Source organism: Dermacentor albipictus, chromosome 5 (assembly GCF_038994185.2).
Source record: "Dermacentor albipictus isolate Rhodes 1998 colony chromosome 5, USDA_Dalb.pri_finalv2, whole genome shotgun sequence".
Classification (NCBI taxonomy): Eukaryota; Metazoa; Arthropoda; class Arachnida; order Ixodida; family Ixodidae; genus Dermacentor; species Dermacentor albipictus.
The window spans coordinates 46996082-47012601 of record NC_091825.1 but is presented as its reverse complement, the minus strand read 5'-3'; the positions used below and the strand labels follow the sequence as shown (position 1 = coordinate 47012601).

The 16520-nt window shown below is 45.8% G+C and overlaps 1 protein-coding gene across 2 annotated transcripts in view; it reads left to right on the top strand.

Annotated features, from left to right (window-relative positions):
- Positions 1 to 11980, top strand: part of LOC135899247 (nucleolar protein dao-5-like) — a 47059-nt gene extending 35079 nt beyond the window's left edge. For both annotated transcript variants that reach the window (XM_065428524.2, XM_065428525.2), the window contains exons 8-10: positions 4470 to 4661; positions 7601 to 7867; positions 9073 to 11980. In XM_065428524.2, coding sequence (XP_065284596.1) covers positions 4470 to 4661; positions 7601 to 7867; positions 9073 to 9201 — 588 coding nt within the window. In that variant the 3' untranslated portion in view covers positions 9202 to 11980. The remainder of the gene's footprint in view (positions 1 to 4469; positions 4662 to 7600; positions 7868 to 9072) is intronic.
- The last annotated feature ends 4540 nt before the right edge of the window (positions 11981 to 16520 follow it).

Here is a 16520-nt window from a genome sequence, read left to right as displayed (position 1 = left end):
CGCGATGGTGGGCTCAACTTCAGCGATTTGAGCACCGACGAGCGCGACCTGCTGCTGAGGGCTCGCACTGCCGGCGTCGTTGCGTACTACGACGGCGGCCTCGACACCAGCTCTCCGGAGTGGGAAAGCAACGAGGGCTTCCCACGACATCACATGGACGTGGCATTCTCGCTACTTGTTCCAAATGAAAGTTTCGCGAGCCAGCAGAACCCTCACAGCACGACGCGATAACGAAAGTACTGAAACTCCAAAGCGTGCGCGGCGCAGAGTCGTGCGCGCAGAGTCTAGCGAAAACGAAACCTTTCGACCACCCATACTACTGAAGGGTAACGTCAAAATCTTATTTTTTGTTAGAATCGAGTAGACGTAGACAAGTAGCATTTTCTTCCGTCTTATAATCGAATGAAATGATGTTTTTAATACGAGTAGTTGAGTATTAGTAACATAAATTACGGGGAGACCTTTCGTCATCGGTTTAGTACCGGAATGTCGCTGGGGGGTCTCAAATCGTGTCATGCATTTACCTCAATTTCTCGGTTACTAAAGCTCTGTTTGCGATTATATTGACGCCTTAGACGTTCTAGAACATTGCTCTACCACTTTAACTTGACTTTCTGGTAACCTTTAGTGTCCCTTTAACCGAAATAGCATGAGATCGCCCACTTACCTGCCAAAAACGGAACTCGGAGAGAGCACCATGAAAGGGGAAAAAAACATGCAGTATTTATTCACTTCACGCGTCAAGTGTTATTTTCATTTGATGCCGCGGCAGCCTAGCAGCGGCAACAGCGGCCTCAAACTTACTGAACCTGCGAGTCAGCTTTTCAGCAAGCTCCCTCTTCTTGGCAAACACTCGCATGGCAGATTCCTCGTTGGCATTGCATGTTCTGCGCCTTTTTCATTGCGGGATGCTGTTCTTGTCGCGACAATTTCATTCATGAGGCTGATGTAACACGCAGCTTCTGCCACTGTCGGGCCTGAATCGCCCATGCTGTCGCTTTTTGTGTCGTCCTCATCGCTGTCGCTAGTCGACACTTCGGCAACAACAGAGGCAACGATGGCGAAAAGTCGAACCTCGTAGCCGACACAGCTGACATCTCTTCGTGGTCGTAGTAGCGCTGCCAAGCAACTTCTTTGCATTCCAAATGCCACACACCGTAGTCAACAGTAGATGCCTGTCGCGTGCCAGTGCTGACTTCGTGCCACGTTCGATAGCACGAACGATGCATAATTTTTTTCTATGCTGAGCACCCGGCGTCCTTTTTATCCGAGATTCAGCATAACGCGAGCCCTTGTTTGCACGACACCACAACGCTCTCTGGTACGGCGCTGAAATGATGTTCATCTTGATGTGGCTTCATGCGCGAATGCACAAGGCGCTTGGAGGCCGTCGTTCTGGTCTCTGAGGCCTGTTGTTCTGCTGGGCCGCCCGATGGAGACGACACGCCGCCGTGTTTGCACAGCGAAAAGTGGAAACACTGCATGTTAACCGATATGTATGCAATAAGCTGGTGCGGTTTATGCGGATACAAAACACATTATGTTCGATGGGTGCTGAGCCGGGGATTTGACTTTAGTACTTTTAAAACTAAACTACTGTTTAAGCAGGTACGGTTTAACAAGGTTTTACTGTAGTAGTACAAACCATTCGTGGAGGCCACTTTGGGAATAAAACATAATTTGGAGCAGGACACAAGGCGGAGTAAACGTCAGTATGGCATCAGGCTTGGCAGTATATAGTCTTGGCGGAAGATTCATCGGGCTGCTTCAGCGGATTTTGCTTGTACCAGCCACGCTCGAAATGAAATGAGCAAATCTGGCTGCTCATCAACGTCAGATTCGAGGCCAACGGCCCTTGCGATCCATCTGCAGCTCATAATAAAGCACCTGTATTCGTCAACACAATCAACGCCTGTACATTTATGTCGCTCACAAGTGACAATACGATTAGTTTCTTGATGCCGTTGGTAGCAATGAGAAAACACGTTAACCAGGCGAGCTGCGTCACAGAGACGATTGCTACGGCAGCTGCGCTGACCTCTTGCGAGTCAGGATCATGTCAACGATTTACTGTATTGTGCAACGTTTTATAACATGCACACTTTCAAGTTGTTTCGTGTCAGAAACAAATTTTAGCTGCTTTTGTGCTGCCGTCAGCAGCAAAAGATGTCAGCGTCACAAGGGAGGTAAAATAAAGGCACTGGGGTGATCGGAGCGGTGAGAAACTTGCTTGCCGGGCCCGCCCCGACGGGAGTGCTAACTCGTGACGTAGCGTTTTCTCGGTTTACAATCCTTCCTTGATGGCGACGCCGGGAGGTGCTGCATCTTGTGGTTGGCTATGCGCCCATACTCTAAAATTGATTTTAAATATATTCTAAGCTATATTCGCCGTTCATATTTTGCAGATGATGTGTGTGTGCCTATATAAATCGATCACACTCGTTAACTCGACTTCAAAATTTTGTGTCAGTACTCCATTAACTTCAGGAGCATTCACTGTGAGACATAAGGAGAATAAAAGTAGATCACATGAAAGCTTCTAACTTTGCATCGTGCAGGAAGTACAGCAATGCCTCTGCAAGCTTATTGTCCATCACCCAACGGGTGTAGCTTTCAATCTTAGTTTTATTGCCTGCATTTCAGGGCACATCTAAAGCAAATGTCGGGCATCTGACGTTGCCACAGGAGCCGAGCACTTGTGGCACGGTTCCGTGGTCGTCTTTTGTCAATCCCCAAGCCCAGGTAATGGTAACGCATGGTGTAAGGGCGACTTAGGCGCATAGCCCCTGAAGAGATGCTTCCTACCCTGGGTAACATCACAGGGAAGGAAGCAGACACGCAGGGGAATTAAGGTGCTTTGTGTCGGCGGTTGATTTCAGTGCTTGATGGAAAGGACAGGGATACGATAGAAGGGGTACAGGTGGCCTCAGATGAAGCAGGCAATGGAGCGAGTTGGTCTGCCCGTGCGGTTGTTGTCCCAACCACGCCTCTAAACCCACTGCCCCTCAATACCAAGATGTGAGGACTTGTGGAGCCTGTGTATTTCTTAAGGTTTATAGTGGTTTTGTAGCTTGCTTGAGGTCAGTGTAAATTTGCGCTGTCGTGATGTTGGGTACTGTGCTAATTGACTTAATGGCATCGTCTATGGCCTGTAATCTTTAGGAATGGGTCAGGCCTTTCTGTCTTGTAGGTAAGGAAAAACTGAATTAGAGGATAAGATGGGCTCACAAAGGCGACCCTTTGCCTCTAACGCTCTGTCTGCGAAATTAGTGAAGTGCAAGTATGAGTCGGTCTACTTGTGAGGGAGTGCGCCAACCTGCAAGCAGTATTTGATTGCCAATAACTCTAATAATGCGAGGCACATTCAGAAATTTTTCTCTTGGAAAAAACAATTGGGAGGAGGTACCCTTTTAATGCTTGCACATTTAACACCTAAGGTCTTTTAAGGCCCTTTCAAAGGGATGGCTAAAGAGAAACACTAAATTAATGTAGGGAGAGGTTTACCGTTTCATAACTTCTTATTGATTCACAGCAAGATGTTAAGGGAGAATGTCTCTTTTTAATTTGACATCTGAACTGCGATGCTTCTGACATCAGTGCAACATTACAAATTTAAACAATTACTATAAGCATGAGAAGTTTCGAAGGATTGCCAAGTTGTGACCTTGCTTACTTTCAAATGCAGTGTAATTATTCTTCAGGGACAACTAGCCTGCAACAGACTCTCAGAATTCATTAAATCACATGTGTCTGGCACAATAACTAAAAGTGAAGAAAGAAGATGTGGAAGTACTTTTTCTGTTCATTATTTTGTTCCTGACGTATTTACACAAGCAGTGAAGTGGAACATGTTAATGCCTCGAATGACTGATTCGGTACTTTTTGATTAAATGTGTTGCAGGGTGGCAGTGCTGGTGTTGTTTGCAACGTCATTAGACTTCTGATGTACTTAGATCTAAGCTAGAGCAACTCTGCTGTTATACACCTTTAAATTCTGTATATCCAAGGAAGACACAGATTTATGTCTTTGCTAGTAAGTCTAAGTACATTTCATATATTTAAGGGAAACAGGTTGTCCTTTTGTACATAAATTGCACAATATCAAATCTAGGCATGTCAGTCTGTTCTGCTTGTTGGGTAAAAACTAGCCGCCTGTTTGCTGTTCAATGAACATGGGGATCTTAAACAATGTAGTTGGGGGTGAGAACCTGGAAAAATCTTGTGGACAGTTTGTGTTTGGGTTGGCAATGCATTGAAAAAATAAAGAAAGAAGATATAATGGATTAGTCAGTGCAAGACCTTGAAAAGATCTTGCATTGAAGGCTGCTAAAAGAAAGGCCAACAGATTATTTTGATCTGTTGTGCATACTGGGACCACCTGCCACTGCCAAACTGCAGGTTCAGTAGTTGGCAGTGCTCGAGACTGTTGGTTACCGTGAAACTTGCGTGGTGCATTACAAAAACTTCAGGATCTGGAGTCTCTGGATGAAGCAGACCGGGAAGCAGTCCAGAACCACTTGAGGCTGACGCCCGATGGCCACCTGCTCACAGTACGCCTGCAGCCGCTGCTTAGTGGCCAGTCACCGGCGAGCGACCAGCGACAGCTTGTGGTGGCTAATGCGGCACTGAGCCCTGCATCCCCGAGCATAAATGCACTGCAGGTGAGTAGGCTTGGGACACGACGAATGTGACTGCAGAGTTCATTACATCGGAGAACTTTAGTGTGTCCGGTACTCAGGTAAGCGCAGTCGGACTGGGCGTTGGTGCGGAGGAGCAGAGGCATAAACGGGAACGTCCTGCATGGTGCAGCCATCGTGTGGCGCAGAGCTTATAATTGCAGTAACTAAGTGTGGTCTACTTCGTTGCTGGTATAAACTTTGGGCAGCAACCCAGTTATGCCGCTGCCAAAAATTTACACCAGCAGCAGAGTAGCATACTTAGTTGCTGCAATATAAGCCCTTTGTTTGCCTGATTGAGTGCTGCGCCACATGGTGGCTGCACCATGCAGGCCGTTGACTTTCACCCTACCACTCATCCGGTATGGCACCCAGTTCACTTACATTTATCCAGATACCGGACGCACTAAAACTGTCTATTAGCTTGAGGGAAATGTGGCGGCACCGTCTGAGTTTCCCAACAGGGCACTATGCCTACGTAGGAATGCAGGGATATGGGTGTGCAAGGCTTGTCTCTGACCTGGATTGACATGAGATAGTCATTTTTCAACAAATAAAGCATTCTTAGAATAAAATAATCAAAAGTCTTTGTTTACGTGTAATACTGTAATGTTTATTGTTTACTGACACTTAATAAAATCAGTAAGCGAAGAAAATGGATAGTTGAAACTGAAGCATCGAGAATGCAGACCTTGTAGCTTTTCCTCTAACTTTAGTGGCGTGCAGGTACTGTTTGCGTTTATATTAATTTCTGGAGATGTTTAGCATGAGCCTCACCGTATGAGCAACGGTCAGGAAAGGGCTTGACACTCCTCCACTTTGCAGTGCACAAAGAGTGCTATGGCAGGGTTCGTCGACTCTCTGACACAGTGCAGAGAAGGCTCTGGAGTCGGACCGCCAACAAACACAGGTTTATTATATTAACCCAACATCCGCACTGCAAGACCTATAGAATAGGCATGCCCACTGCGCTAGCTAACTGGCTAGTGGTCCACTAAGCACCACTGAAGGTCCACTAAAAAGCGCCACTAAAGGTCCCACGTTACCCACTTGTTGGCCTGTGAGTATCTGCCACAGCGAGGAAGGGCTCCGTAGAGCAGAGTTTGGGGTAGAGGGCGCCAGGGGGCGGCCACTCGAGAGGCCAATCGTGGTGTATCTTGGCGACATGTGCGGCTCAGTGGCACAAGGGAGAAGTGAAGAAGCACGGTTTGTGCAGGAAAGTAGCTCCAGTGCATCACCATTGTCTGCCATGTTGCCGCTGAGGCGACGGTTCCTGGAAAAGTTTGGCAAATGTCCGTCGCCACGCGCGAGCCGATGGTTGAAGCACAGGAAGACGCCTCCAGCCCCACAAACTGTACAATTCAGTATAAGTTCTCATGATTGAACAAAAATAATAAAGAATAAACAGCATCTTCCACGATGGTTCAGTAAAGAATGAACCATTATTGCAGACAGAATGCTGTTATCCAGATGCCTGTCCTAAGTTATGTGGATTTCTGAGAAAGATGCCTATCGAAGCCACTGCCCAACAGCCTTTCCATGCATGAAACAGCACACCAGTGCCAATTTTCTCCTAGCTAATTATAAGAAACTTCACACGCATGATTGAGGATCTTGTCTCTTATGGAAAAAGAAGTGTATGGGCTCTCGCCTAGCTTGAAATGGTGCATTAAGTGTCGGCACTGGATGTACATGCCTGTCAACTTTTACGATTTTCTTGAAAAATATTTCTATTCTTTTACAGCTTCCTTACGATTGTTGTAATGAGGCCAGTAACTTAATAACTTTGAATCTGCATCCAGTTAAGTGTAAAGTTAATTCTGCAAGACGGTACAGTTGGTATGTAATTTTTTTTTTTTAGAATGCTTTTTCTTTTTCTCTGTTCAATCATTCAAACCTACAGATAACATCACTGCCCGCTCCATAAAACCAATTAATAATGGCAAATGACATTTTGGTCGCCCTTACATGTATATTTAATGAACAATTTTACAATTTCTTTGTCTATGGTAGATCATGCTAGCTGCTGTTATTGAGTACAGCACGTCTTCACAGGATCCCTACAAAGCAAAGTCTGGTAATTTTTTATAAACATTCAACTTCTTCAGCAATGATGAAATTTTTGGTATTTTTCACCATATTATTGTTGTGTCTGGCTTTCGCTGTAGTACTCAAATTTTACGCTTAGCAGATCTGGATTTTGTTGCTGGTGCAGTGGTTGAGACCTTTTTCTTGGCTTGAAATGGTGTGAGCATTATGATGTAGCCGAACAACAACTCAGGTGTGTGCTCAGGTTACAGCAGCGGCTCTTATGGATTCTTCTATTGTTTGTAATCGCGGTGCCATCATTGGAACAGCCAAGTTCAACTGCCCAGGTTACAGAGGTGGCTGTTCTGGGTGCTTCCACGGTTCAACATGGTGTTTGCATTGGATTTGACTACCGTATAATCAACTGCCCAGGCTGTTGCACAGGTTACAGCAATAGCTGTTATGGACACCTTATTTTTTTAACCAGTTCAAAGGATACCAAACAATAAGCTTGGTGCCGAGATTTTTAACCCACTTGAAAACTGGGGTGCTGAATGAGGTAAGCTCAATGCATTTTTTGTGGAGAAGACATCAAAGGACATCAAGGGCACATGATAAATCAAGGTAAAGTGATTGTTTGGCATTCCGAAGTTTCCAGAGTGTCATCTATATGGCAGACGGAGCCTTCGTAAAAGAAAGACTTACATGGACATATAATCAACACAGCCATTCAAAAAAAAAATGGTGCCAGCTCCCGCAATGTAGCATGATCCATTGATTTGGTAGATTGTAGGCGACTAGTGATGTAAAAAAAAAAAGAGAGAGTTTGATTTGGTTCTTGGCGGCAGCAACGTCTTCGAGCCAGAGCTTCAGGTGATGTGGGTGTTGCTGTGCAGGTGTGCTGCGTGGCACGCGAGCTGTGTCGTGAGGTGGGCGGAGGCGCCCCGGCCGGTCGTATGCTGGTGGGGCGACTGCAGCTGATGGCTGGCAGCCCAGCATACCAGCTCTTGCGGGACGGCTACCTCGACGACGACATGATTGAGGAGCTGCAACGGCACCGCAATGTGGCCTTGCCCGGACGTGAGAATGCTGCCCTTGTGAACCTGCTATGGAAGGCCTTCCAGCACCCGTCATCGAGTTTACGCAGCTGCTATGCTGCCAAGGTACAGGGGGAAGGGCCTCTTAGCCAATGGGTTTCTTTGCTTCAAAATCTTGTGGCATTGCTTCGCAGACACTTGTAGTCGGTGGCAACTGACGAATGCGGTGGAGAATGTCTTAACTCAATGACAATTTAGGTTCGCTCATTTTTGCGACGCCTCGGCGCAGAGCTTTTCAGTGTATTGACAACGTATTCAGGCAATGCACGAGTGTGATATGCATGTGTATAAATTTATGCGCCTGTTTTTAATGAAGCCTTTTGTTCAAGTTAGCACTTGTGTGTCTACATGCTTGTCTCAGTCCTAGGTTTTCAGTGTCATCATTTCTCTGGGAAACTGTTTAAGGGCATGGAAGCACACAGGGCAGATGCGCTGTGGTTTTGTGGGCGAAGCTTAAACTGAATTCTTGGGTTGTCGCTGAAAAGTGAACATTTCCTACCAGCTTTCCTGTGTCTCTTAGGCTTATGCTGATTAATATTTGGTTCACGAGGGAGGCTGCAGCTCTGAGACAGGGCTCTGGCAAGAGGATGTGTCTTGTCACTTCCCTTATTTACTCTTTGTTGATGAGCTTGAGTCTTTGTATGGGAGCTTGTATTAGTTGATGTCAGAGTTTTACTTTATGGTGGGAATTCGAGGCCATGAGCTTGCAAACACTGTTGTCAGCATGGTAGCCTCATGCCTTTTGCGTAAGCAATTATAAAATGTGTAGCTCCATATGACCTCAATGTGAAATGGTGGCTGGAAGAGTCACATAGTTGCAGCAAGTCATGTAAAGCTCCTGGGAAGTTCAAGTGAATTGAATTATTACTGTGTGTCATCCACATTGTTATTTGGCAGTGTGCGACCCTACTGTACAATTATCAGTGATCTTCAGGGGAACATATAAATCTAGTACAAAGAGCTCGGATGAATTTTCTCTGCAGGGCTAAACATGTCTAGGTGCCAACTTGATGATTAGTGGATGTGAGATACCTTCTGTATTTTGTACTGCCCCATGCCTTTTTTGTGTGTTTAGATGAAACAATTCGACACAGAATGGTGCTGTACATTTATTGGCCCTCTTGTGTTTGCACTGATCCGTTGCAATGCTGCCTACTCATCAACCTTTGTGATAGAGGTTGCATCTCTCGAAATTAGCTGGCTGCAGATTTTAGCAATCTTTAGAGTGTGTCCTCTGACTAGGCCATGCCGTCGGGTGGCGTTTCTTGCAGGCGGAGGAAGGGATTCCTGCCCAGTGCCCCGCCAACTCACCGGCATGGTTCAGCTCGGAGAACCTGCGGCTGCAGCAGCCCCTCACCGAAGGCACCCACCTTGCCCGGCTGGCCTTCTGCAGCCCATGAAAGCACAGGGGAAGAAACCCCCCACATTTTTCTTTTTCTTCTTTTTTTTAATTATCTCTAGCGTCATCCGTGGTTGGACTATTTCTTGTAGAGATGGTGGTGCCCCTCCTGCCACCCCCTCCCTCCTCCGGACAAGAACTCTCTTCCTCATCTGCAACAGCACGTGCTCTTCTTCCCCTCAATCTTTGCCTCTGAAGCGCCAGTTAACCCACCCCTACTTTTGTTATTGCAACCCCAAAGTCTCCTACGCTGTGGCAGGTTGGCCTCTCATTTCGTCTGTTCTTCGTTGCCAAGGGTCGTCATGGCTTTGGTGCTTGGAAGGCCGCACGTCTAGGCATTGCTCTTCAGCTGACATTAAAGACATGACTTTAAAGAGCAAGAGTGCTCTGTTGCTCTATCCTCAGAAGCTGTTAATTCAAAGCATTAAATGCAGACTCGTGACTGAAAAGGTGAAGGGGCAATCTATTTACTCGAGCAGGGGGGGCCCTGCACGTGTAGATGTGCAGATGGATGAATCGTGTCCTGGCAATTGCCTGCTTTTGGCACAGTTAGAGTGACTTGGAGCCTGTGGTTCTGGTAAACATCTCTGTCACTGAGGGTGGATTTTTAAGTTAACCATCTAATTGCATCAACAGCTGACGCATTGTGAAGGCAAGAAAACACACATGAAAATGCAGAGATGATAAGTTGGTAGCAGCACGTGGTTGTCGGGCACCCGTGAAAGCATTAAAGCCAGGGAAATGGTGCGTGGGAAAAATTTGCCACACTCGACCCATTGGCAACGTCTGAACAGGGGAAGCGAATCCTACCAGCGGTGGAAGTTTTTCCTGTGTGATGTAGCTGCTTGCTTGAGACAGGGCAGACTTGGAACGATGATGTGGAACACTGCAGCCTGGCTCCACTCGTGCAATAGTGTGGACCGTCTTTTTGTCCGCCATGCGGACAGGGTTGCGACGTCAGCCTAGAGAGACTCGCAGGCGCGAGGCTAGAGTCCGCGAGAGGCTGTGCTTTGATTTTGCGAAGCGTCCACCCAGACGGCAGCTGTGGGTCCGAACCTTGGGCTCGCCCACTCTTATGCCCATCAGGACCGGCTCGCGGGGGAGACGTTCCAGCCGTCTTCACTATTTTTCTGTCCGCGTTGTGTCTTTTCTTTTTTGTTAACGAAACACTTGTGTGCACGTTGCTGATTTCCATATTCACCATGTTACTTTTTTTTCTCTTATGTTGCAGGCCTGATTCTTCATTGTTTCGAGTGAAAGTGCTCACCATTTCCGACGCATTTTTTTTGCTCCTAGATGATGTGTTACATGAACCTTCCTTTGTGTGATGCTTGTTTCTTGGCACGTTGGATCATTTTCTTCTGTCATGCATATTTTAATGTAGCTGTTGTTCACTGCAGCTTTCAAGCGTTGTTTACAATTATTTTGTGGTTTCCGCTGTGAATGTGGGGCGTGCAAAGGAATCAATCAAAATTGGCAGTTGTTTGTTTAGACTTCGCATCAGTACTTCTAGTCGAGCCATCGCCGGTTGCGCCATTGCCTTCTTTTTTTTAAAGCTAGGCAGGGTGTGCAGGGATTCATGAAATTGCATTTCAAAAGGATTCTGACCTTGGGCTTTTGAAATTCTTGGACTAATGTCTGTTAAATTTCATTCTCGTGTCTGAGGGTGTCGCACACAATTCAAGACAGATAATCGTGGTTAATAATTGTTCTCGGCCAGTGCCCTGGCATGCGAAGTATACTGTGGCAAAATTAAGCTTGAAACGGGAGCTTCTTGTGAATGTGAAAAGAGAGAAAAGCATTCACGTGGCTGCACTTGGCAGTTCTTTTAGTGCGGGCATGCAATTTAATTGTGAGTGCAGTTTCTGTCATGTGCCGTTTTTGTTTGAATAGTGTATGCATCATTCATTATGTCTGCACGGGAGGAGAGCTGAAAATGGCTGTAAAGATGTGATGGTTTGATGATGTCCCTGATGCTGTCTTAAAAGGTTTGAGCAAATAGCTGCAACTGACGTAGATACTATTTATATAAAAGCTTTTCACTGGGCAGTTTTTCATTTCTTCCTTACTTTTGCACTGATTGTATGCAAAGTTTTATTAGAAGTAGAATGTTAAGTTTCATAAGCATTGTGTATCTGTCAAAAAAAAAAAATTACGATGAGTGCTGCTGATTACTTTTTAGGCAAGCCATGTGACATATTTTATGCTTTGTTTTCGTAAAGTACAAACCTGGCACCTACTACGCGCATTATGTCATGAATGACTTGACCATCCGAAAATTTCATCTTTTACGGTGTGTGTGTGGTGTGTGCGTGTGGCGTGAGTGTTCCATGCCCCTGGGAACCAGTAGTCCTCACGGTGACGTGTTTTTAAAGAGAGGCTGGGTCGTGGCCTGCCTCCTCCTTCCCCGATCGCGGCATCCATTCAGTTTAGTGGCTACTGACACCTCCCCCCGACCTATCAGGCTACGAGGTGTGCGCAGTGGTTTGCATCGACCTTTCCTCGGGCTGCGCTTTTCTTCGAAAATTGCCGCATCGACTTGGCATCACTGAGCCGCACTTCTGCCCTGAAGGACGAAGCGTCCTCTGGGGTAGTGCCGCGAGTGTGTGGCGGATTGCATCACCTCCCCGGTGTTTTTGCACTTGGTGCAGCCTCCAGGTGCAACGGCTAGGTGCAACCCTGGCACTTCTCGCCCACTTGCGTGGCATTGACCTTCGACCTTTTTCCTTTGTGTGTACCGCCTGCTGTACGGAAATAAATGTGGCAGTTGTATACAAACATTGTCAAGCCTGGTCTGCTGTGGCATCCTGTTTTTTAGCATTCTGCACAGTGACACATCCTGCTGTGCTCGATCGATTTATTGGTGGGGTTTTTAATTCCAAAAGCAGTGGAGGGACACTGTAGTGGAAGTCTTGTTAATTTCATAATTCCGTGTTATACTGAACGTAAGAGGCATGACATGCTAGTTAGTTTTGGGTTTCATTGCATTGTGAAGGAGCCAAGGACAGACTGTAATACTGCTGAGAACTTTATATTCACAGTGAAGGGACACTAAAGGAAAACATTAAGCCAAGTTAGACCGATACATCAGAGGTACATCCTTTTCTGTGTGCCAATAAAACTGCTGCCAAAGTACCTGCTGTGGCTCTATTAGCCATAGAGTTTGGTACAATTGCTAGAGGGACTGTGGTATTAGTGTCTGCCGGAGCTGAAAGCAGGGCTGTTTAGCCAGCATGAGAATGATGGTTAGTACATGGAATTGCCTAAAATTATCCTTCTGGCTTTACAATGGCGTTGCGACTTTGCAAATTGATCATCTTCAAGAACACTGCATTATAATTAAACACTGTTAAAGACCAACAACAGGCTTCGAACACGGAACATCAGGCGCAGAAGCCTAATATTGAAACCTTAATGCCGCAGACACATTTCTTTATGTGGTATTTATTACGATGGATGAAATTATCTATGTATAGGCAATATTTGCAACATTGGGAGCACCAGGTGGTCATAATGAGTCGGGTCAAGGAGCAGTACAAAGAAAATGTTAATAAAAGCAGTGCTTCCAATTGCAACAAAAAACTTGATAGGAGAACTTGCTAACCTAATCAACAGTGTATACCAATCTGGCTGACATTTTGATCGTAAGTGACTTTCAAGTGTGTAATAATCCAAGAGAAATGCGCTCTTGGTGAAATTATTACAGCTAAGCTGTTTACCTGACAGACTTGCATGAATGAGCCGTATACGTTGTCTCGTGGGGGTTATCCTGGCTTGCAAACATCCGTAAACTGAACAAAAAAGATGGCGCTGCGTGGTCTGGTTGGGAGGCGGGGAGGTGTTATCTGGGCTGGCTAACGTCTGTAAAGTGAACAAAAAAAAAAGAGCGAATCATAGTACGGTGCAGAGCAAAAAAAAGACGTGGTTTCACCGCGCGCCGCACCATCTCTGAAGGTCTTGCAGCTGGTTCGCATCTTTGCACGTATCAAAATTTAGTTTGCTCGCTCCGTAGTACCGGCGTAGTATCCTGTTCCGGCTTCGCGCTATTGGCTATAGTTGCTAAGCGCTTCCGTGCGATGAGCGACAAACTCTAGGGCGCTATTCTGGACATTCCGCCATTTTCTTCGGTGCGTGACGTAGGCGCGACGCAAACAAAATGGCGCCGGTGGCCCGGTTTTGCTTACGTAACGTGACGCCAACTTGACGTTTCGCCTAAGAAACTGAAATGAAGGCACTGAATGTAGCGTTATCGGTAAAGCAAAACAGTTTTCCTCCGCAGTAAAAATAAAGCAGCTATCTCAAAGCGTATGATTGTTCCGTCGAAAACGCTTCGCGCTTCCGTCGTCTGCTGCGTACAAGCCGTCGTCTGCTTCAATAGCTAGGATGCGTGTCCCCGGAAAATGCAATGAGTCATCGCATGTTGGCGCCAATGCCCTTGTTTTCTTGCTTGAGACAACATACGCGACCTACCAGTGGTGATGCGCGCACGTTCTAGGCCACGTTATCGCTATTTCGTGAAACGCAAGTGACTCAGCCCGACTCGGCTGGCTTAGAAACGGCCGAATATCACCGATAGCGTTGCGCGCGCCAGAGATATCCACTAGAGCGACGCAAGCGCCGGCGCTGCCATCTCTTGTTCATTTCGCTGGTTACTCGCACCGCGGGAGGAAACTTCAAGGCGCCGCCTTGCGTACATTTCTTTTTGTAAGTTAGAAAAAGGCCGTTGTCATAACTTTTGATTGTGCGAAAAGGCATTAATCTCGATTACAATACAAATGCAGCAGTGAAAAGTGGACAACATTGCTGAAAGTTTGCTATATTCAACCAATATTATTTCGTATTTACGCGTTCTTTTAAAAAACGATGGCCCAAAACACAAATGCCAACACCACCCGAGAGCGATGCAAATACTACGAGCACGCGTTATGAACAAAAGATTTTCGTGGCGCCAAACGACGGGGAAAATGTGGCGATACGCATTCCTCTCGGCTGCCATTGCATATGGCTGCCCATTAGCATAATTCGCGCGGCTCGTCGCAGCAAAAATTATGGCGGAAAATCTCAGCAATGGCGGCCCTGCGCAACGTCACGCATCGTCAAAATGACGTTTACGAAACAGCCCTTCCTGTGACGCTCCTCATGAGATATTCCTTCAGCCAATCAGCAAGCTGGCATGGCGCATATCTTGAATCGCCACCACATATTCGCGCAATTGCAGATGCATTGCACTGGCTTCTGCACGCTACCGCTCACATTCTTTTTGAAGCGCTAACATCACAATATATCTGCCAAGGACCAAAAAAATGTATTAGTCCATAACATTTGCAGCTCCACGTCACGTTTCGTCATCTTGATGAAAACGCAAAATTGCATTTTGCAATACTTCCGCTTCCCGGCACAAATTTCAAAACACGTGACCTTTCGACAGCCAATCAGAGAGTAAACATGGCGGCTAATGGCGGCCGTGCAGCCGCCATGCGTGTCCAGAATAGAGCCCTAGATTTCCAAAAGCGATCGACGAGAACAAGCCACTCGCGCGACAGCCCGCTTCGTCGCTCGAAGCCGTCGCACTCAATATCGAAGCCTTGACATTCGAGAGTCATGCCGACTCTCGATAAATGTGTGAAATTTACATAATTTTGTGCCACTGCGCTGGAAACCAATTGAAAGCAATTCAAGATGGTAGAATTAACTTTTTTAGTGAGTCATAATTAGAGGGATTGAATATCTCATTACTGTACAGTCACTCATGTCACCTTCGTAATATAACTAAATCACGCGTTCAAATTATATTCGCAAGTTAATTATTGGCTGCAAGCATTACTAGAAGAGGGGGGAAAACTCTAAAAACGCCTCGCGTCAAACTTCCGTCAAACACGCTAGAGCTTTCACCAAATCTGTCTTCCGTAGCGATAGATTTCAGTCGGCAGTAAAAAAAAACGCAGTAGTTGGCAACCAAGGCACACGGACCGTTCGGCGTTGTGTTACTCCGCCAGCCTGACGCAGAAGCAAACAAAATCGTCATGCGACCTTTTGAAAATGGCGTCGTACTTATTACATCCGGAGTATAGTGTACTAGAATAATAATCCGGAGCGTGTGCTGTTGAGTATATTCGTCGGCGGAAGCGATTTGTGCAACGGACATGGACAAAGTGTGTAGAGTCTGAGCATTTTCAAAAGTCCGCGGTACAGTTCATTTTACTACTGAGCCCGTTTTACTCGTGAAACTTCATTGCCAACTCAACTGAAACTTGATAATAGTTGCAGTGAAGCAAGTGTTTTGTTTCAATTGAGTAAAGGATTGGGTTTTCACCATCCTACTATATAACGGACGAGTGAAAACTAGGGGTGTGCGAATATTCGAAATTTCGAATACGAATCGAATATTTTCCTTATTCGAAGCGTATTCGATTCGAGAAATGCATATTCGTAAATTCCCGAATATTCGAGGATGGCCGAGTAATGGTCGAAACGGTGAATATTCGGACAGACTGTGAATAATTTAGCAATTAACGAATTATAGGCTTGCTCCACATTCTCCTAAGAACATGTTTATTCACTGAGAGCTTCACATGATCCGCTCATTATCTGTATGCTCCGCATCAAGATGGCAAGTTGGGCCAGTTGGTTGGGATTCATAGTTAGGTTCGTTACAGCGCAACACAGAACAAGGACAAAAGAAGGTACCAAACGCCGACACAGCGTTACAGCACTGTGATCTTAAGTGCTGTAACGAACCTTACTATGAATGTGTACGCTCTGTTCCAGTCTATCTGCATCAGGCCCCGTGAGACATGATCAGTTCCGATTTTTTTTTTTACCAAGATTTATTCCAGGACTCTTTCATAACAATATATGATGTACTTTCAGGCTTTGTAAGTATGCGCAATAAAATATGCACCTAGAAAATGTTACCTGGACAAATGTTGTCACAGTGCATAGAGAGCCCTTACTTTCTGAACATGTTGAGCAGTCAATTTTCCTTCGCGATAATCTGTAACAAGCGTTTACCTGACAGAGCATTACCTGACATTACCTGAGTGCATTACCTATAATGAGTGCCTCTTTAACCTGAAGCAACCTCGTAAAATGCAATATTATTTTTAAAAGCGTAATAAAACTATTGTTACCTCGTTTTGCAATTTTGTAATACTACACATATATTCGATATTCGATTCGATATTCGAAGACAGTTTTTCGCCTTATTCGTATTCGATTCGTATTCGAAAATTTCAATATTCGCACACCCCTAGTGAAAACGTATAAAAGTACGCACTAATAGTTTAATTTTTGGGGTTACCGCCTTATTAGGCAACTGGG